At 47.1% G+C, this 21,957-nt stretch overlaps 1 protein-coding gene across 3 annotated transcripts in view; it reads right to left on the reverse strand.

Moving 5' to 3' along the window:
- Nucleotides 1-21,957, reverse strand: part of LOC130479173 (membrane-spanning 4-domains subfamily A member 12-like) — a 38,490-nt gene that overhangs the window by 10,772 nt on the left and 5,761 nt on the right. For 2 of the 3 annotated variants that reach the window (XM_056851522.1, XM_056851521.1), the window contains exon 2: nucleotides 20,934-21,053. The exons of the other annotated variant lie outside the window; for it this stretch is intronic. In XM_056851522.1, coding sequence (XP_056707500.1) covers nucleotides 20,934-21,053 — 120 coding nt within the window. The remainder of the gene's footprint in view (nucleotides 1-20,933; nucleotides 21,054-21,957) is intronic. 3 annotated transcript variants of the gene reach the window in all.

Raw genomic sequence — 21,957 nt, forward strand, 5'->3', positions numbered from 1 at the left:
TAAATCACTTTTGAACTGCTTCCTTATTATTTCTGTGAATGCATGTTCATTGTCAATGGAGCACAGAAAGCAGAACAGAAGCATTTGTAATGCCAATGTGCTCTCTGTCCAGTGGAGATTTTGTATTCACATCACAAAACCATTAAGCAAGAGCCACTTTAAGCCTTGCATATGAACATGTGAGACAATACAGAAAACAAGAACAACAAAATCAGTAAATCTAGTGAAAATCAGGCTGGGAAGAAAGATTACAAGGGAGAACAGGCTAGAGAGTGGCAGATGGAGAAATTAGGAGGCCTCCATAGACAGCGACATGCAAATGAAGGAAAGAAGTTGATGAAGCTGCTCCAAAAAGACAGTCACAGGTTGACAGTGGGAGTGCACATAAGACGATTCCATCCCTCCCATCGTTAAACAGCAGTTACTATTTGCAGTTGCTCTAAACCTAGTTCCGGATGCCTCCAGTTTGGAGTTGACATGTTTGTTGTTGTTTGCATGATCTGTTATAGATCACAATCCATATTTAGAACTCAACTTTTCCGTTTTAAAATGTGAACATTTGCATAAGGATGTAAAGATTTTTCTGCAGGTGGCTTGTGCAGTTTCATGTCATCTCTTTTCCTGGTCACTGTCCACACCTGCACAAACCTTTCCACAAAGGAACACTTGTTCTTTGTTTCTTTGCTTCAGATCCTATACTCATGTGATTGCACCCATACAGTTTTTCCTACAGGCACCTTAGTAATGCCTGTAGGCTGTTATTTTAAACCAGTGGTTCCCAACCTTTTTTTGACCAGGGACCACTAGGACTTTTTTGTTCGGTGCAGGGACCCCAAGGTTCAAAATAAAAATTCCGAGAATTTGAAAATAAACTTTAATCATAACTGTTAGTTAAACATTAAACTTAGAATAATATTTGAATATATATATTTATAATAGAGAACTTTTAATTGAAAATATTAATTTATTATGGGTTTATAACTTTGTTTCGCGGACCGTAATTTAGTTCTCGCAGACCCCTGGGGGTCCACGGACCCCCGGTTGGGAACCAGTGTTTTAAACAGAAGCTCAACTTGGCTTCACAAACTCAAAACGGAACTACCTCGCAATCTCTCCTCAAAGTTTTCTTTCCCCCCTCTTTTTCATATGACATTAAATGTGAATGGGGTACACATTCCAATTTTGCAAATTCAGAAAATTAATACGGAGTATCCGAAGCCAACAATCCCAGGAGGAGGAAGGATGCAAAAACAAACAAATAGTAATGCGACAGTGACCGACAAAAGAGGAACAGAAATTAAAGTGCTTAGTATGGCACACCTTTTAAAATTAAAACTATTGTTCTCCCCCCACACACACTCCATTATAAAAGGCCTTAGTAGACGTCATGGGGGACACATGGCTGCCACTGACCTGCTGAGCTCTCATGTTACACCCCAGTAAGGTTTCAGCAAAAGAAAATATGGCACAACATCATTCTGCTTAGCATCCCTATCACCACCACTACACAGGTTAATTGGTGGTGATGGTTGCCGGGATAGAGAACACTGAGCAGATGACCACATCACATATTTCTTTTACATGATGTTACCAGGGAAACACAAGAAAAGAATGTGTGGGAGGGGAGCACCCACACTTCCTCTGTCATATCCATGCTGTTTTCAGGCACTTTTCAGCATGTACAATGAACTCACTGGGGGCAGGGGGGGGGGCAGGATTGCCGTGGTAAGCATAGGTGCATGTGATCAGAAATCCTGCTGGCACATAGGCATTGCATATAGGTCAGGCAGGGCGTGAAGCTGCCAATGTAATGCTGTTCCCCCTTTTATTTTATTTTTATTTTATTTAGAACATTTTTACGCCACCGCTCTAGGAACCTGCCTGAGCCGGCTTAAAAAATAAAAAGAATAAAAAGAAAACATAAAAAGGTATTAATTAAAATTTAGCACTAATAGCCAAGCCCAGAATAAAAGCATGGCATAAAAAAGACCACTGACACCTTAAAATAACAGTTTACAGACTAAAATAGTGTTAAAAGATCAAGCCCTTAATTAAAAGCCTGGATGAACAGAGAAGTGTTGGCCTGGCACCTAAAAGAAAGCAACATAGGCACCAGGCAAGCCTTATGGGTAGGGTTGCCAACCTCCAGGTACTAGCTGGAGATCTCCTGCTATTACAACCGATCTCCAGCAGATAGAGATAAGTTCACCTGGATAAAACGGCCACTTTGACTATTGGACTCTATGGCATTGAAGTTCCTCCCCCCCCCCCGCCCTCCTCAGACTCCGTCCCAAAAACCTCCCGCCAGTGGCAAAGAGGGACCTGGCAACCCTACTCATGGGAAAGGGCACTCAAGGTGCCACTACTGGAAAACCATGTTGCTGGTTGCCACCCAACACACCTCTCAAGGTGAGAGGAGGGCTTGTGAGGCAGATCTTAACTTGAGGGCTGCACAATGTGGGAGGAGGCAGCCCTTCAGGTACCCTGGCTTTAAGCCATTTAGGGCTTTAAAGGTAAGAGCCAGCCCTTTTAATTGTGCCCTTTGACGCATGCTTATTGTGTGCACTTAGAACAGTGGTTCCCAACCTTTTTTTGACCAGGGACCACTAGGACTTTTTTGTTCGGTGCAGGGACCCCAAGGTTCAAAATAAAAATTTTGAGAATTTGAAAATAAACTTTAATCATAACTGTTAGTTAAACATTAAACTTAGAATAATATTTGAATATATATTTTTATAATAGAGAACTTTTAATTGAAAATATTAATTTATTAGGGGTTTATAACTTTGTTTCGCGGACCTTAATTTAGTTCTCGCGGACCCCTGGGGGTCCACGGACCCCTGGTTGGGAACCAGTGACTTCGAACGTCTGAAGAGGACTATGGTTAAGGCCTTAATAAGGGTCAATGTACCAGAAGAATAAGCATTTGTTGCTTAGCGTTTGATGAAGAGCCTGGAATCTAAAGCCACAGACAGCTGCATGAACCCAACAGCTCTCACTCTTAAAAACAGTTTTCTAGCCTTTATGGTGGTGTGCATGTTTCAACATGTTTGAGAGGACTCCTCTGGAAGGTCAGGAGGAAAGAGAATGGTAGGGGAGGACTTTCTCTGGTACTAGGGTGGGACTGTCTTACTTTGCACAGTTTCACATATCCTAGTTTCAGTTTCCTCAGCCTAGTTACTTCCAGAGATCTCTGTCTCTGCCTTTCTTGCTTTGCATCCCTGCAAGGTAAAAATGCAACCTCTGTAAAAGCCAACTCTGGTAATCCGAACAGATAGATAGGCACTCACACAGGGTTGCCAACTCTGACTGGTGATATTCCTGGAGATTTGGGGGAAGATCCTGGGGAAGGTGGAGTTTGAGAGGGGGGAGCTCATAGGGGTGTGATTCCATGAAAATTGCCCTCTGACGCTGCCATTTCCTCCAGGGAAATTCATCTCTGTCATCCAGCTATCAGTTGTACTTCTGGCAGAACTCCAGATCCCACCTGGAGGATGGCAACCCTAGTGCTCAGAGAATTAGCTATGTTCTGTGGCGTCTCGCGTTCAAATGTCACTTAAGTCACAAATTCTTGGGGGACCTTCAGCAAGTCATTTAGTCTTCATCAGCAATGTGAGGATGATAATAATACTGGCTTTCCTTACCGTTAAGGCTGAAAATTCTGGGTTGGGAAATTTGGGGGGTGGAGCCTAGAGACGGTGAGGTTTGGGGAGGGACAGGAGCTCAGCAGGGTATATAGAGTTACACCCTCCATATAACGCCATACAGTTATACCTTCCAAAGCAGCCATTTTCTCCAGGGGAACTGATCTCTGTCATCTGGAGGTCAGTTGTAATTCCAGGAGCTTTCCAGGCCCCACCTGGAGGTTGGCAACTCTACATGACTATTGTATAGATTGCAGTGATAATTGGCATGAAGCACTTTAAACATGGAAAGTGCAGTACAAATGATGCTAAGAATTTGAGTAATTTTGAGCAAATAATAAATTTTCATTACCTTTCTTAAAAACTTATTATTATTCATTATTTATTTGATTCTCCAAAATATGTCTATCCATGGTAATGGCTTAGGGTTGTCACATGCCTGCTGGCGGACAGGAGATCTCCCCCCTCCAGTGGCCCCTTGCCCACCTGCACTCCAATGGTGGTGGGAGAAAGGATTTAAAAAAAAAACCACTGTCAGTGATTGCATGATGTCACTTCCAGATTTTCTGACAGCGAAAACCCAGAAGTGACATCTGTCCTTTCTAGGAACCACAAAAAAGAGCAGCATTTCCAGTGATTCCAGGTTTTCCCAGAAGTGATGTCACACTCACTGCCAGTCTCCTGCTGCTTGCCAGGCTGGGCAACCCTATAATGGCTAGAATGTGCCAGACACAAATTTGCTGAATGCACATTTGACTATTCAAGTTTCCGCTGTGACCATTCAAACCCATACAGGATTTTATTGGCTTTTATCCCTGAATAGTCCCTTTCTGAGGTCCTAATGACAAAATATACCAGGAGTTCCATGTGCAGAGCACCCAGCATTTTTTAAAACTCACTTAGCATGCATTGGGCTTGCAGTTTGCCCATCCACAGTGGGCAAGCCCCCACCCTCAACTTTTTGAGGCTTCTGAAACCTGTCGATTCTACCCAATAAAACTGCTTTTGTGGATTGGTTGTCTGCTGAAGTCTGTTTAATGGGGCCGCAAGACTAGAGCTTACATTAGGACACTAGTCCTATCCTTACTTGCTGACCTTGGCTGGAGCCCTGGAGGGTTCGCCTGGACACTCATCTCCTTGGCTTGGGGCACAGGACGAGCTCCCCGAGGACCCTGACTTTCTGCGCGCAGTCTTGGAGGAGGCGCAGCGGACTTACGCGGAGTCCACCTGGCTGGTTGGGCTGGTGATTGATCAGTGGTGTCGCCTGGCAGCAGCAACCCCCTGGAGGACTCAGGACGCTGATCTGCGTGCCCACAACAAGCTTTTGGGACTGGATACTTTGCTGGAGGAGTCCCGGTTAGCGCAGGAGGACTTTGCTCTGCTAACTTGGTTATTGGCTGAGCTTATGTTCTGCAGGACGCAACAGGAGTCGGCGGCCCCAATCCAGGGTCTCGAGTTCTGTTTCCCAATGGCGGGGGCTCCCTCCCTGTGGAGGGAGACGTTCCGCAAACTGTACCGGATCCCACCCATGCCGCCGGGAAGCACAGTGCACTGCCACCAGGACAGTCCTGGTCCTCATGGACTTACCACCAACCACGGAAACGGCGGCTGATGTCGAGAAGGTACTAAAACCTGAGTTTGGTCCTTCCTCTGCTCAACTGGTCCAACCGCTGTTGGGCCAACACAAGAGATCCAAATGCTCTTGGGACAAGCAGCTGAACCAATTCTGACGGCCACTGCAGTTGCCAAACTCGAGGCGGACCGAGCGCTCGCCGACCAGAGGCAGGCGGAGGAGCAACTGTTGGTGGATGCGGCCGCCGCTCGGGCGCAAGCGACAGCAGGAACTGGAGCACGGTCGAAAGTTAGCGGGGGACTGGACTGGTCTTTCCCCTCATTTTCTTCGGGCTCCCTGGAACCTGGCCTGCCCCGGGAGGTAGCGCACAGGCAACGGCTCACCTTTGCTCCTGATGTGCAAGAATATTCGGAGGAGGTGGACTTGTATGCAGAGGAGGGCAACTGGAATACGAACTACCGACTCAGCCAAGCCCGATGGACTGGGGGGGCGTTGCCCTGTTTTCTGCATCAAGTGGGCAGTTACATGAGAGAACAAGGGCATACCTTTCCCATGGAAGACAGCTGAGTGAGATTCGTTTCCTCGCTCTTGGCTGGAAAGGCTGCAGAATGGATGATCCTCCAGTTTGATACTGGGGCTCGCTCCATAAGGTCGCTTAATGAATTCATGCGAGCATTAAGGAGACGTTTCGAGGATCCATTTCAAGGGGAGAAAGCTAAAGCGGCCTTCCTACAACTCCGTCAAGGATCCTCCTCAGTCCGAGTTTGTGGATGAGTTCCAAAGACTCGCTAATAAAATAGTAGATTGGACTGAAGCGACCCGGGTGCATTACTTCAGAGCAGCGTTGCATCCTGAGATTCTAAACTGGGCATACATGCAGCGAGACCCAGCCACCTTGGAAGAGTGGATTTTACTGGCGGAGGAAGTGGAAAGCCGCCGCCAGTTTATTTCCCTTGCCCGACGGCAGGCCAAGGAGGGGAGAAGCCAGAAAAACCCTCCCAAACCTGCCGCTCCTCAGGCCCGAGGAGGCCGGCTCTACCTCCGCAAGACTGAGTGTTGCGGTTTCAAAGGGGAGCCTGCCTCATTTGCGGTGCCATGGGTCACTTCGCTGCCACTTGTCCGTCACGTCCGGTACTGCCGAGTCCCACTCCCCAGCCAGAGGGGACTCCTTGCAGGAGAGGACGCGCTTGGGGGAGGGGTACCACAGCTGAGCGGGGCATCGCTCCAAGATGAAAAGCGCCCCCAGCTCTGCACGCTGGAGTAGTGACGACAGACCTTTCGCCAGCGGACCCGTCGGGGTCCAGGATTACAGTTACTACTCCTGGGGAGAGTAGCTCCGTGTCTTCAGAGGAGGGTGACCACTGAAACTCCCCAGCCCTTAACTTGGAGTCTCCCCTCGAACTGCCAAAAAACGGACTGGGTCTGCGGTAGAGGGAGCGATAACGCAGACCTCCGCAGGTGTTCCTGCGAAACCCGAGGCTCCTGTCATGGTGAGTGAAGTAGAAGAGACTGTGTATGTAGATGTGATATTACGACATTATAGAAAAAGTCCTCAATTACAAGTTAAAGCCTTAATAGACTCTGGATGTGCCCGCTCGTTAATTAACGAAACCACCTTTAAGGCACTCCAAGTGAAGTCAGTCCCTTTTCCGGCACCTGTTCAATTTGCTCAAATGGATGACAGTGATTTCAGGGGGGGCAGTTGATCGTCGCACTGACGGAGTGGCAATAGGAATTGGCCACCATTGGGAACAAATCAACTTCTCTATTGTGCCCAATGTTCGATATGCTGTGGTGTTAGGAGCAAATTGGCTCAAAGGACACAGCCCCACCATAGACTGGGAAGCTGAGACTTTAAAGTTCAATAGCCCGCTATGTGAGTTACACCGATATGAAGTGGCCATTAAAACCATAATCAAATCAACTCCTGCCCTGGCCTCGGACACCTCCAGTCCGACTCAATTGCCACCTGACTATCAGGACTTTGCAGACGTATTTAATGTGCAGGAGTGTGATGTGTTACCCCCCCCCCACCGCCGGACGGACTGTGCTATTGAGGTGGTGCGGGATGGAAAACTGCCAAAGAGTAAGATCTACCCAATGCGTCCTACAGAACGGATGGTACTCCGCGAATTCTTAGACAAGAACTTGGCTCGCTGTTTCATCCGACCCTCCACCGCGCCCTATTCAGCACCAGCTTTCTTCGTGCGTAAGAAAACAGGAGATTTGTGTTTGTGTATTGACTTTTGAAAACTCAATGCTGTTACTCAAACGAATGCTTATCCCATCCCCCTCATTTCTGATCTCTTGGGACAATTGAAGGAGGGACACATTTTCACCAAATTGGACTTAATCGAGGCTTATTACAGAGTCAGAATCTGGGAGGGGGATGAATCTCTGACAGCCTTTTCCAGTTGCTTTGGGATGTTCGAATTTATGGTGATGCCTTTTGGATTAAAAGGGGCCACGGGGGTCTTCATGCAACTCATTAATGAGATCCTCCATGATCTACTGTTCACAGGAGTGGTGGTTTATTTAGATGACATTCTCATTTACTCTAAAACCATGGATGAGCATGTTGCCTTGGTTCGAGAGGTATTGCAATGTCTCAGAGACAATCAGCTATATGCTAAAGTGTCTAAATGCGAGTTCCATAAGAAGCAATTGACTTTCCTAGGATATATTATCTCACACCAGGGATTGACTATGGATCCTGAAAAGGTGCAAGTGGTGCTCAGTTGGGAACCACCCTCTACTCGTAAACAGGTCCAAAGATTCCTCGGGTTCACAAATTTTTACAGGGCGTTCCTCCCACATTTCGCTCAGATTGCGCTACCCATCACGAACCTCCTTAAGACTAAGGGAAAAGGGAATACCGCCACCTTACCCAACGCCCGGGTGGAGTGGACCCCCCAGTGTCAAGTCGCCTTCGATAGTCTTAAGAAGCTTTTTATATCCGAGCCTGTTTTGCAGCACCCAGACTGCAATCAACCATTCATAGTGCATGTAGACGCTTCCGACGTAGCGATGGGGGGTGCGCTCATGCAGCGGGGGGAGGATGGACACCTGCATCCGTGCGCTTATTTTTCTAAAAAGTTCACTCAATCCGAACTCAATTGGGCCATTTGGGAAAAGGAAGCTGCCGCGGAAAATCATGCCCTGACAGTGTGGAGGCAGTTTTTAGAAGGTTCCAAGGTGCCTTTTGAAGTGTGGTCCAATCACAAAAACCTAGAGGCCCTAACGGCGGCTCGCAAGCTGTCCGCGAAGCACGTGCGCTGGGCGGACTTCTTTGTCCAATTTCGATTCGTTCTAAAATATGTACCAGGGAAGCAAAACCTTCTGGCTGATGCTTTATCCAGACTTCCCCAATATCCCACCAAGGTTGATCGGCCCACAGAGTCGCTCTTCACCCCTGCCCAACGAGGTCTATTGCCCACTTTGGCCGTACAAACCCGTTCTCACACCCGACCCCCACCGCCGCCGCTTTCAGTGGGAGGGGAAGCCCCACACCTGGCTGAGCCGGCAGCACCGCCTGCCTCACTTCCTCCTCCCCCTGAGCGACTGACAGCCACGATTCCCGAGGTGCAGAGACCCGAGCACCCCGTTCAGTCGCTCCCTGCACCTGTGTCGGCTCCGTCCCCAGTCAAGCTGCCCACCGGCACAACTCCGGAGGGGGTGGAAGGACTGACTGATTCCTTTAAGGAGACCCTCCTCCGCAGTTATCAAGCAGAACTTTCCTCGCAGGCCCTTCCAACTACTCTAATTAAATGCGGGGAGTTTTGGTACAAAGATTCTAAATTGTATGCTCCGGAAGTGTTGCGGGGGGAGGTTTTGGGTTTGGTTCATGGCGCCAAGACCGCCGGACATTTTGGTTTTCTCAAGACATTGCATTTGCTATGGAGACAGTTTTGGTGGGCGGGCATGCGGTCAGATGTGGACTCCTTCATCTGCAGCTGCCTCACATGTGCAGCAGCCAAACGATCTCAGGGCAAGCCACCCGGATTTTTACAACCGTTAGAGACTCCCTCGAAACCATGGGAATTAATTGCAATGGACTTCATGATGGACCTACCCCCTAGTGGGGGAAAGACAGTTCTTTGGGTGATTACTGATCTGTTTTCGAAACAGGTGCATCTTGTACCCTGTGCAGGTATCCCTCCTGCCGCGAAATTGGCCTGCCTCTTTGTGTCACATGCCTTCCGTCTCCATTCCTTTCCGCGCAAAATAGTCACGGACAGGGGTTCAAATTTCGTGGCCAAATTTTGGAAGGCTTTTCTCAGATTAGTCGGAGTAGAACAAGGACTGTCTAGTGCCTTCCATCCCCAAACAGATGGTCAAACCGAACGGGTGAATGCGGTGTTGGAATGCTATTTACACTGTTATGTTAATTACCATCAAGATGATTGGGTAGACCTGTTGCCTTTTGCTGAATATGCTTATAATAATACAATTCACCAATCCACAGGGTTCAGTCCTTTCCAGGTTGTCCATGGTAAAGAGTTTGGCCCCGCTGGTCATGTTGATGTTTCTGAGGAGGAGGGGGGAGCTGACGTGGCCAGATGGGTACGTTCAATTCTAACAACCTGGCCATGGCTGGTTAAAAATCTGGAGCGAGCCAAACGGCATTACAAGGCTCAGGCTGACAAACATCGTTCCCCTGGTATGGAATGCAAAGTGGGGGACCTTGTCTATCTGTCCACCAAGAACCTACGATCCACCTGCCCGTGCGACAAACTCAGTGCCAAGTATGTGGGTCCGTTCCCCATTTCCCGGATTATTAATCAAGTGGCTGTGGAACTCTCCTTGCCCAAGTCTCTACGAAGAATTCACCCTGTGTTCCATGTCAGTCTTTTAAAACCGCATGTTCCTTCCCAAAAATGGAATCCTGAGCCACAACCCGAAGTGCCTGAAATGGTGGGGGAGGGAGGAGCATTTTGAAGTAGCTAAAATACTGGATTCTCGCATTCGCTACGGTTCCCTTCAGTTCCTGGTCCGCTGGAAACATTTTAGTCCTGCCCAGGATGAATGGGTGCGCACCTGTGATGTCTCCGCCCCCCGCTTAGTACAAGAATTCCATGCCACCTACCCTCACAAACCCACGGTGGGAGGGTGAAGGGGGGTCTTTAGGGGGGCAGAATGTCAGGAGCAGGCCATGAGGATGGTATGCGGTAGTGCGATTGTGCTGCTTCCAGGTGCTGTTGTGCTATTCTGTCCAAGGCCAGTCTATGCCCCGTGTTTAGTCTTCATAGATTCCCATACTGTAGGAATCACCAAGTACTCCTTCCTGCCTCCTGGAGGGGGGGGTTTGCCTGGGTAACCGGTTATCTCCTTTTGCTCTTCCATATATGCTGTGTACCTTGCCTTTGACCCTTACTAGTGTCCTTTTGAATATGGCTTCTGAAACCTGTCGATTCTACCCAATAAAACTGCTTTTGTGGATTGGTTGTCTGCTGAAGTCTGTTTAATGGGTCCGCAGGACTAGAGTTTACACCTCCCCAGGCACCACCGCTAAAATCTCCTGGCATTTGTTGGTGTAGGCCTGGCAACCCTAGCATGCATGCAGGAGCACAATTTGTATCGGGACCATGTCATAGGGGAGGGGGCTTCTAAGCTTTTCCCCTTCATTGTTTTCCTAATCAAAAACAGCCCCTAGAGAGTGCTATTTGTCCTGATGTGAAAGTGCACATGCCCAGTACAATGCCACACCTTGGGCATTTTGAAAGTGCACATGCCCAGTACAATGCCACACCTTGGGCATTTTGATCAGGAAAATGAGTCAGCAGCGCTTAAAACAATATCCCCTCCCTTCACACCATGGTCCAGGATCTGAATTTGACCCCAACATGCTTGCTAAGTGAGTTTTTAAAAAAACTGGGTAGGGTTGCCAGCCCTTGGGAGATTGGTAAGGGTGAGACTTACCATAAACATGACCATGACCTTCTGATGCCGCAATATTGTGTCTGGCTGCGTAGAGTATGCTGTAAATCCTTTAATGCCACATGATGCAGTGATATCACTTCCAGCTATGAAGCCAGAAGTGATGTCACGGCATCAAAATATCACAATTTTGCCCCCACATTTCCCCCTACACTTGCTGTTTGCCCACTTAGGGTTGTCGGATCCCTCTTTGCCAGTGGTGGGAGGTTTTTGGGGCAGAGCCTGAGGAGGGTGGGGTTTGGGGAAGGGAAGGACTTCAATGCCATAGAGCCCAATTGCCAAAGTGGACATTTTCTCCAGGTGAACTGATCTCTATCAGCTGGAGATCAGTTGTAATAGCAGATGATCTCCAGCTAGAACCTGGAAGTTGGCAACCCTATGCCCACTGGAGGCAGGAAATCTCCCACCCCCAGGAAATCTCCCAGTTTCTGTTGCCTGCTAGCGCTCCAGCAGCTGGTGGAGGGGAAAAATCACTATCAGATGATGACACTACATCACTTCTAGGTGAAACCAGGGAGTAATGTTGCATTGTTCTAGGAATCTCCAAAAGCACTATCTCTAGAAGCACTATGGTAACATAGTTTCCAATAATACCTACAGCAATATGACATCACTTACGTGTACCCCCCAGAAGTGACATGATGCCGTCACTTTACAGTTCCGTCCCCCCTCCCACCAGTTGGCAGCCAGCAACCCCCACTGGCCCATTAAGTGCTGGCAGGGGATGAAGCACCAGCACCTCTTACAGTGGGTGCTGCTTACATGGAACTCCCCACATATTGTATAGTTAGTGTCATGACCGCTGCAGAGTAGGCTCTAGATTCCAACTCAGAATCCTCAGTAGGGTTGCCAGCTATGGGTGGGAAAATACCTGGAGATTTTGGGGGTAGAGTCTGGGGAAGGTGGGGTTTGGCTGCGATCTGAGCCTCCAATAAGGTGGAAGTTTTGCCCAAGCTCATAGACACCAGCTCCCAAAACCAGGAATCCTTCCTCTCTAGAACAGCCTGACTCAGCTCCTGCAATTGTAGTTTTGCAAATGCATGCTTCTTTTGCTTTAGAAGCTTCTAAGAGATATTAGGTCAATAGGGAGGGCTCCAGCTTCATAGTTGTGTATCTGGAGTACACAATGAACTAGCTTCCTCCTAGCTGTTCTACACTCCTGGTCAAACCAGCTTACAGAATAATGTGATTTAGATTTTGGAGGTCTATCATTAGAAAGGAAGGGTCTAAACTGACAAACAATTTTCTCAACGAGTTCCAGGGTCCAAACCATCCTTCAATGTTTCTTGGCGCATCTTCCAAAATAAATGCAATATTAGAATACAGGTGAGTTGACTACCTGATTCTTCTTGCTCCCTGTTTGACCCCTTCAGGAAGGTCCTGCAATCTTTTAAGAAAAATTGCATCTGAGAAGCCAAGTGACATACTTAAGGGACAATGATCACTCTCAGCCCTATTGCCTACCTCAAAATGGTGAATATGTTGTAGTAGCAATGATAAAACTGAGATGTAACCTCTTGTCCTAATACCACGAGTAGACAGGAATGTATAAGTGCCATGAGAAGAGGCAGACATGGTTCCAAGAAGGCAATGTAGATGATAAGAGGATAGTATTTCAAGGTTCAGGTTCTGGTACCTTTACTGGCATAACAACAGTTGGCAGAATACAGTAAAACACATAGAAATCTATTGTAAGGCAGAAAGGATTGCAATCATACCAACAAGAAAGTTAGCCACGATTTCTATAATATTAGGGTCCTGATTATTAAGAAGAGTGAAAAACATTAAATAATTAGGAAATTCCTCAATCTGAGTTAAGATAGAATTTAAGAATTTTAAACGTAACGTTTGATAAAAGGGGCACCGGAAAAAAACATGTTGGATAGTTTCAACCTCTTCGTTTGAACAAGGGCAAAATCTATCAGAAAGGGGAACACCAAGATAATGACCAGTTAATAAAGCTGATGGTAGTACATTAAATCTGGCTAAGGAGAAAGCCCTGCATAAAGCTGGGGTATACAGTTGATGTAAATTCAGGGCAATTTCACCAGACTTAGGAAAAATTCCATGATAAAGAGGTGAACAAGTCTTAGTGGCAGCCTCATATAATAAGTGCATTTCAGATCGAAGTAAACTAGCTCTTATAGTTGAAATGGCCTCAGAATCAGAATCCAAAAGAAGAGAGTCGATGGTAATATCTAAGGACCTAATTTTAGATTCTATACAGGAAACACAATTTGAGTCATTAGAGTCTAAAAGAAATTGAAAGAGATAACTAGAGGGATCTGAATGGAACAGGAGTTATCATCAGGTTTTGACCATTTTCTAATCAGAGAGCAGCATAGGGCACACATGTAGGTACACCAAATATTTTCCTCAATAAGCACGATTGAGGCTGTTCTAAAGACTTATCGGCTGCCTGAATCCAAATAGGGGCGCCATAAAATAGTTGGGACCCTACTTTGGCATTGAAGACTTGTAGAGCTGCCGGGATGTATTGATTTCCTCTTCCAGAAAAATAAAATTTAGAGATCGCTGTTATATTTACTTTGGCGGTATTGATGACTTTTTTCCGTTGGTGGGTCCAGGAAGCATTATACTGAAAATGAACCCCCAAGGTATTTAAAAATTTTCACCTTTTCTAGAGAGTGACCCTTGATTTTCCAGTCAAAAACCTTCCAAGACTTAGAAAAGACCATTATTTTGGATTTGTCATAATTTAACTCTAAGTAGTTAGTCACACAGTAATCACAACAATGTTGTAATAAGTGTTTCAACCCCACACGGGAAGAAGATAAAAGAACCACATCATCGGCATAGATAGTATTTCAAGGAACTTCAAGCCAGACTTGTTCAAGAGCTTGTCCTGAGATGACCTAGCCAAATAACATGCTTGTAAAGCAACCCGGTTATTTATGCCCTTTGAGACGCCAGAAGAACCAGCGCCAATCCTTGCACTGAAGTCACTACAAAGGACTATGTGGGAGTGGAAAACTAGGAGTCTAAGGGGAATTTTTCACAGAGGTTTGCTGCTGTTTCGACGCTGATTTGCGTCGGAGTCAAATTTTGGTTGTTCACTGCAGATCCGGCTTTTCCCTGACAGAGGTATAAAAGCCGCTTTATGTCAGCGGCAAACCAAACCACTTCTGAGCCATACTTTCCAGTAGAAGCGCGTTTTGTTGCTCGGATGCCCATGAAAAAATGTTTGCTTCGGTTCCGCTGTCCCTCCCCGGGACGTCTCCTTTCTCCTCCCCCAAGAACGGTGATTGGCTGGGGGAGTTTCGCGCTCGGACAAGAATACCACCCCTTTTGCTGCCTGCCTGCCTGCCTGCCTAGAGTCCTGGCACTTCTCTCCCTACATCCTGGAGGCTGGCGGGCGGGCAGGTGGCACGCCTTCCCCGCCCCTCGCCCGGGATGGGCCTTGGAGCTGGGCCCACACTTCCAAGCCCAGGGGGATGTCGGAGGGATGGCTCCAGGGGGAGACTGGCGGGGCCACGCCATGTGCTCCTCGCTCGCTGGGGGTGGTGGTGGTGGCAGCTCGGTCTAGGGCAGCTGGACCCGTGGGGGAAATGTTCAAGGGAAGGGGCTGTTGGCCCCTCTACCCCAGCAGGGAGGGGAGATTTTTGAGAAATCGGATGGGAAAAATGCGCATCCTGAGAGCAGAAAACCCAAGGCAAAACTCCCTCCCATCACTCTTCTGAAGAGGGGCGGCCAGCCTGCTCTTATCTCCCTCCTCTCTCTCGATGCACTGTGGCCGGATCATGGCCGGCGCGCAAGCCAGGGGCCTTCTTTCCTCTCCCCCCCCCCGCCATTCCCACTTTCAGCTAAACACTTCTCTGGGCACATGGATGCAATTCCTGTTCCCATGAAAAACCAAAGGTACAGATAATTGACGGGGATAAATCGCGGCCATGAAAAACACATTTAAATCATGGGTTTTTTTTAGTCCGTGGCAAAACAGAAGCAAAATCTACCATGAAAAATGCCCCTAAAGCATCCCAGGTGGTGGACTGGTTAGCCCAGATAGCATCTACACTCAAGGACTTAGAGCCTTTGGGAGGAATATATGTATTCACACAGAGAAGAAATCCAATGTGTTTACCTTTAATTTCCAGGACCTGGATGTGATTCTGGGCACTACTGTTCAGAACGTAAATGTCAGCCTTGAGCTCAACTGAAACAAAGATTGCCAGACCCCCACTGGCTTCCTTCCCCTCTGAACATTCACCGAAGCAAGCTGGCCCACTCCCTGATCCGTATGCTGTGATGTTAGCCAGAGGTGCCTCGGTTTGAGGAGCCAAGGCAGAAAACTGGTTAGAAGTGGGCACATTGAACACATTGAGGGATTAGTATACACACACACACACAAATGTTCAGTTCTGCTCTGTTTGAAGGCTGGAGGGGGAATTAAATCTAACCACCATCTAGAGCATTTTCTACATAAGGTAGAAACATGAGGTGACGCTGTGCCAGAATGGTTGCTCATTAATGTCACAACCACTGCCGAGAATCCATATGACATACCATTTTGAAGCCAGTACTGCAGTGGCAGAGCCAGATGGTAGCCCAACATGATCCCCCATCAGACTCAAGTTCAGTGTGCCAGTTGGCATTGGCACGGGGTACTTCTCTTTTCTTACACTGCCTCTTTTCAATTAGGTATAAAACATGGTAATGCACAGGAAGATGCCAGTAACTCCCAAAGAACAAGCATCTCTTTAAATACCCACTGTACTCTATTGTAATCTAACTTATTGCTACAGTAGGTCATTGCTAGAAATTAATAGCTCCTTATTAAGTTCAGAATATCTCAAATTGTGACTGCTGTTCCCACTACACACTGCTGCCTAGGAACCATACTTGGGCCTACCAAACCACCAAATTGCCTCTCTTCATGCCTCACAGCCACCTAAAACTACAGCCAGACTTCATAATGAGTTCCTCAGCCCAGCTGCAACATTTAGATCACATTCCCATAGAAATTACCCCCATCACAGTGAGACAGGCTAAGCCCTACCAGACAGGGCCAGCAGCCGCTGGCTGAGAGACATTAGGCACAATGGTAAACTGTGCATAAGGAAAAAAGGGGAGGAGCAGATCCTCAAGCCAAAAAGAGAAGTGCCAAGGATGGTATAAATGTGTATTGCATATTTTTTGTACAACATTTTAATACAAGGGTGGGGAACGTCAGGCCCGGGGGGCGTATAAGGCCCGCGAAATCATTTGGTCTGGCCCTTCATGGGTCCTGGTAGATTCCTAGCTCAGAAGGATGCTGCCCTGCCTGAATCTCTTGGGCCCAGCTGGGGCAGCAGAGCTCAAAAGCCAGTCGCTCTATGTGGCAGACACTCGGAGCCGTCTCTGGTCGTGCCTCTTGGCTAAATGTTTGACCAAATATAGCAGGCTAATTTTTAAGTTGATAATTTTGTATGGCCCCCGAATAATGTTATAAATATCCAAATGGCCCTTGGCAGAAAAAAGGTTCCCCATCCCTGTTTTAATACAATAAATAAGCAAAGAACATTAAAACATTGTGATGAGATTCTGAGTGATTAACTCATTTCAAATCTTCTTCAGATGAGTGTGTATGTGTGTGTGTGTGCGCGCGCGCGCGCGAAGGGTGTTCAGCTGCCACCCACAGAACTGAGTTCTTATAAAATGGTGTTCACACAGTGATAAGTGTTTCACTCACATCTGAAAATATGAAATGAGTTGATCATCCAGGAGCCTTGTCATAACATTTTAATGTTCTTTGCTTATTTATTATATTGCATATTTCTGTACTAACATATGCAACACATGTTTTATAGTTTCCTTGGTCCTTAGCCTTCTGCGGATGTTATAGTGGCATTCCATTCACATGGCGCAGAAGCCTGTCTGCTGCACATTTTGAGAGTATGTACATGTGGTCCTGTAATGCGATCATCACATGCGCTTCTGATACATGCACCTTGGGGGTCCAACAACATGTGAATGGAATGTCACTGAAACATCTGCAAGGAGCTCTTCCCTTGGGCGTTGAACTAAACCATGTGGTAAGCCTGTCTGTGACTCCATATCAAGGCTTAATAACTGTCCAGCCTCACTTCCTAATCTCTGAGGGCCAAACTACACATTTGCTTTTTTAAAGAGTCGGGTCTGGGTTCCCTCCAGCCACACAGCAGCTGTGGGGAATGGCTATTTAAAAATAAAGCAGAGCCTGTTTGGGCTCAGAACACCGCACAGGGAGAGGAAGAGGCTCCTGCCATCCCCCAGCGGCACTCCATGCAGAAACAATGCTGGGTGGGGAGTCATTCCCCCATTTTTGCTGCTTGACACACACTCTCTGGTCGAAAACACATGGCAGTTTTGTCTCTCGATTCTCCTGCGAATGTAGCGAATCTCCCCAGGCAACACGCCTGGTTGTTGCCAGCCTCCAAGATCAACCCACCTACTCCCGAAACGTCCCCAGGTTTTCCTGTTCCTGCCTTGTCCTGATTTAAAAGGAAGCCTCGCAGCACCCGTGGGTGTTTGCTGGTGCGTGTCAGCATTCAGGTTGACTCCCCACCAGGAGAAGCCACTGCTCAGCCCCAGTAGCGGCAGCAGCAGTGGTGGCACCTTTCTGCCGCCGGTCCCTGCGCCTCTCTTTCTCCCCCTCTCCCCCCACTCCCGTGTCCTCCTCCACCTCCCCCCAGCGCCAGCTGGGGTTTCAGCTCACCTTCCTGCAGCCCGCAGCCCGCAGCCCCACCATCAGAGGTGGAGGGGTGGCAGCTCCTTCTGGCACCAACGTTGCACACTTCCTGCCGCCACCTCCATCCGTCGCCTTTGACAGGTGGGGGCGATGGCTGGAAGTGTGCATTTGTGCCAGAAGGAGCCACCGCCACTCCGCCTCTGATGGTGGGGCTGCAGGCTGCTGGAAGGTGGGCTGAAACCCCAGCTGGTGCTGGGGGGGGGAGGCGGGGAAGGGCACGGGAGTGGGGGGACAGGGAGAGAGAGGTGTGGGGTACGGGGTCAGAAAGGTGCCGACACTTCTCCTGGCGGGGAAGGTGCCCCTTTTGTCATTTGTTTGTCCCTATCCCTGTCCCCATGCGTTCAATATTTTGAATCCGGGATTAGAAAGCGTGAGACAGAACAGGGACCAAAAAAAATGACAACCTAGCCATGTGTTACTGGCCTCTGTGGAACCTGGACCCAACTCTCTTAAAAAGTGAACATCTAGTTTGCCCCTAATTGTTAATGCAGGAGAGAAAGCAGAGGAGATAGATTTGTAATGTGAATTCTGGCTGCAATTGGCTTTACATTTGCATTGCAAAATGACTGACACCAGAGTCACTTGAAGTCTCCTATGTTAACATACCAATGGAGTATGAAAAATTTGTCATGTGAGCACCACTATTGGTGTCTAAGAAGCATGTGAGTGGAAGAATTGTAGGTTCATCCTCCTTTGCCTTCACAACACCATCCTGTCATGACTGCTACAGCTTAGGTATATACAAATAGCTTCAGAGCTATTTCACACATTTCAGAAGAGGAATTTGTATTTTAAAGATTGTGTGGAGTCCAAATAAGGTTGCCAAACTCTATCTGGGGCCTCCCGGAATTACAACTAATCTCCAGACTACACAGATCAGTTCCCCTGGAGAAAATGGATGCTTTGGAGGGTGGACTCTATGGCATCATATCCTACTGAGGTCCCTCTCCTCCCTAAACCTCACCCTGCCCAGGCACCTCTCCCAAAATCTCCAGGAATTTCCAAACCCAGAGTTGGCAACCCTAAGTCCAAAGCAACTGCGGTCTCCCTGGCACATGACCCATTTTTAACATGTGATCACATGAAGCTTCTTTATATTGAGCCGGACACTTGGTCTATTACAGTGAATATGTGCCTCTGACTGGCTGTGGCATTTCCGGGTCTCAGGTAGAGGTCTTTCGCTTCACCTGCTCCCCATGAGAACCAGTGTGGTGTAGCAGTTAAGGTGCCAGACTAGGACCTGGGAAAACCAGGTTCAAATCTTCACTTGCACCATGGAAGCTTGCTGGGTGATCCTAGGCCAGTCACACTCTCAGCCCTGACCCTAGGGTTGCCCACCTCCAGGTAGTAGCAGGAGATCTTCTGCTATTACAACTAATCTCCAGCCAATAGAGATCAGTTCCCCTGGAGAAAATGGCCACCTTTGGCAACTGGACTCTATGGCATTGAAGTCCCTCCCCTCCTCAAACCCTGCCCTCAAAACCTCCCGCCGGTTGTGAAGAGGGTCCTGGCAACCCTACCTGACCCTGGCTAGTATTTGGATAGGAGACGTCCAAGGAATACCAAGGTGACACAAAGGCAAGCAATGGCAAACCACCTCCTAAGGATTGGTTGCTATAAGTGAGCTGTGACTTGATGTGACAACTCTTTTAACTGGAGGTCAGGGATTCAACCTGGGACTTTCGGCACACAAAGTAGATGCTTTACTACTGAACATCCACAGATAAGGACTGTGTCAGGGCGCTTTTGGGTCTCAGATCTAAATCTCTGATTGACAAAATATGCTTGGAAATACAGATCGCTCAATCTGCCCCAGAAAGAATGGGGGCCGCCTCCTCCTATTTCCACTGTTCCTTGGTTCAGCGGCTGCTGGGTTGGATAGATCTGCTGCAGAGTTTCCCTTGGGTAGTAGATTCACAGTAGATTTCAGCTCCTGGGGACAAACCAAAACCAGCCTCTGGAGCCTGCAATTTGGGGTGGGGGGAGGGAAAGCATGCATTTAACCTTTTCCTTGCCAGTTATTTTTCTGTTCAAAATCTCCCTCGTCTGTATTTCTCCCAAATGCCTTTGTATCTGCAATCCTCCAGGGAGGAAAAACAGCTGGAGGAGCAATTTTGAGCAAAAACACTACTGGTGAAGAAGAGTTAAATGCCCTTTGATCTTGCTGCTCATCCAGTCAAAATTTCAGCTTTCTAAGAGCATTTTGTGGTGTGTGTTTTTTTAATCAGGACTTCATTAAACACGTGTGCATGTACTGTTTAGTGTATCTCTCAGGTGTTCCAGGCATAGCCTACACTTCATAAATCTCATTAATCTTGAGTCCCAGGGCCACTACAATAAAAACAAGGAAAACAAGGATTTGTGTAGAAAGGAAATTGGGTCTTTGGGTCTTGGTAGATATTGTGTCAACACTCCTCATTCAGGAAAGTATCCAATTACTCTAACATGAAACTGATTTGAAAACTCTGATGTTAGCTTTTTAAGGGCAAATGATATATCCATTCTTCAGAATTCACTGGGTCTCAGTACAAACTTTGTACAGTCTTGGATAAAATTTTGATTTAAAAAAATCAAAAATGAACATTTATCAAAAATGGAAAAAAAATCATTTTTAGTAGAAACATTCCAGAAATATAATAAAGTAATGTAACCAAACAAAATTAATTCTTTTGAAGGAAGGAAGTCCATTCAACAGTATAGCATACTTAAGAACATACAGGACATTTTTAGGTAAAACACTTAATGAGATTCAAAATGGATTAGACACAGTTGAAAGATGGAAAACATCATCTGTGCTGTTTTCAGAAACCAGGCAGACAGTGGATGGTATCACACTTCAGAATTAGCTAAAATCTTCATCAGATAACACATCCAGGAACTTGGATGGATCTGTAGATATTTCCTCCAGCAGTTGGTACCCCTCCCAAGCCATCTCTGTCTCTTTCTCACAAGAGGTTCTTCATGGGCAGTCTCACTGCTCCTCCCTGAAATTAGGACATCAGTTTTCCCCATCTACCCAGAGGTTTGGTCCAGTCCCACATATGATACTCACGGATGCTCCTCCCAAGAAGGGGATCTCTCCAGACACAAAGAATGAGGTATATACACTGGTCAAGGTGCTGAGAATGATCCCAAAGCTAATATGTATGAAGCCAGTCATGATCTGGATGGTCTGTGGGAACAATCAGGGGAATAATGCTAGGCACTTCATGGGTTAAATTCTCTCTCTCTCTTTCTCTCTCTCTCTCTCTCTCTCTCACACACACACACACACACACACACACACACAAACACACTTTCACATCACTCTCTTTCTGGCTGCAATGACTTCCAAGGGTTGACACCAGGAAATCGAAAAGTTCTTATGTGAATAATTTGTATCTATTTTGTTCTATAACTTCCTTCCATGGAGAAAGTATTTTACCATTTGTACTTTTTTCATATTTCAAAAGATATTTATTCTCTAAACAGTTCCCAGATGCTCATGGGAATAGTTAATGTCCTTTGCTAGCAGACTGAAATCTGACATTTAGAAATCTGCTCTAATTAACACTTTTTATTGTTAAAATGTGATCAGACAAGTCACCTAACAAAATCTACACCAAAATTGGCCAAGCTGATCCAGAGTCAACTGTTGAATAGGGAAGTGGAGAATCATTACGATAGCAAGCGTGGATGAACTTGATTATTTCCAAATTTCCCAGCAGGCAATACCCTGCTGACTGGGTTATTTCTCATTAACCTGGGAACAATGGCACATGATTGGAGGTCGGGCCTATGCATGCAACCTGGTAAGCTATCACCCACCAGCCATTGTATGGCACTCCAACTGAGACTCTTATAGGGTTGCTTTTGCTAACTTCGTAGGAAAGCACAAAACTGGAATCTTCTCAAGCACCAGGAAGCTGTCTGTCTGTCTGTTGCTGGTGGTCTGTGTTCATCTGGATCATAAATTGTAGCAGTCTGTCATGGAATAATCTAATAGAAGTATCAAATAATAATATACCCACTGTTTATCTCTGCACACTGGCTTCCCCCCAGATCACCATAACCTGGTTTGCCACAATTTTATAAAA

Source organism: Euleptes europaea, chromosome 6, assembly GCF_029931775.1.
Source record: "Euleptes europaea isolate rEulEur1 chromosome 6, rEulEur1.hap1, whole genome shotgun sequence".
NCBI lineage: Eukaryota > Metazoa > Chordata > Lepidosauria > Squamata > Sphaerodactylidae > Euleptes > Euleptes europaea.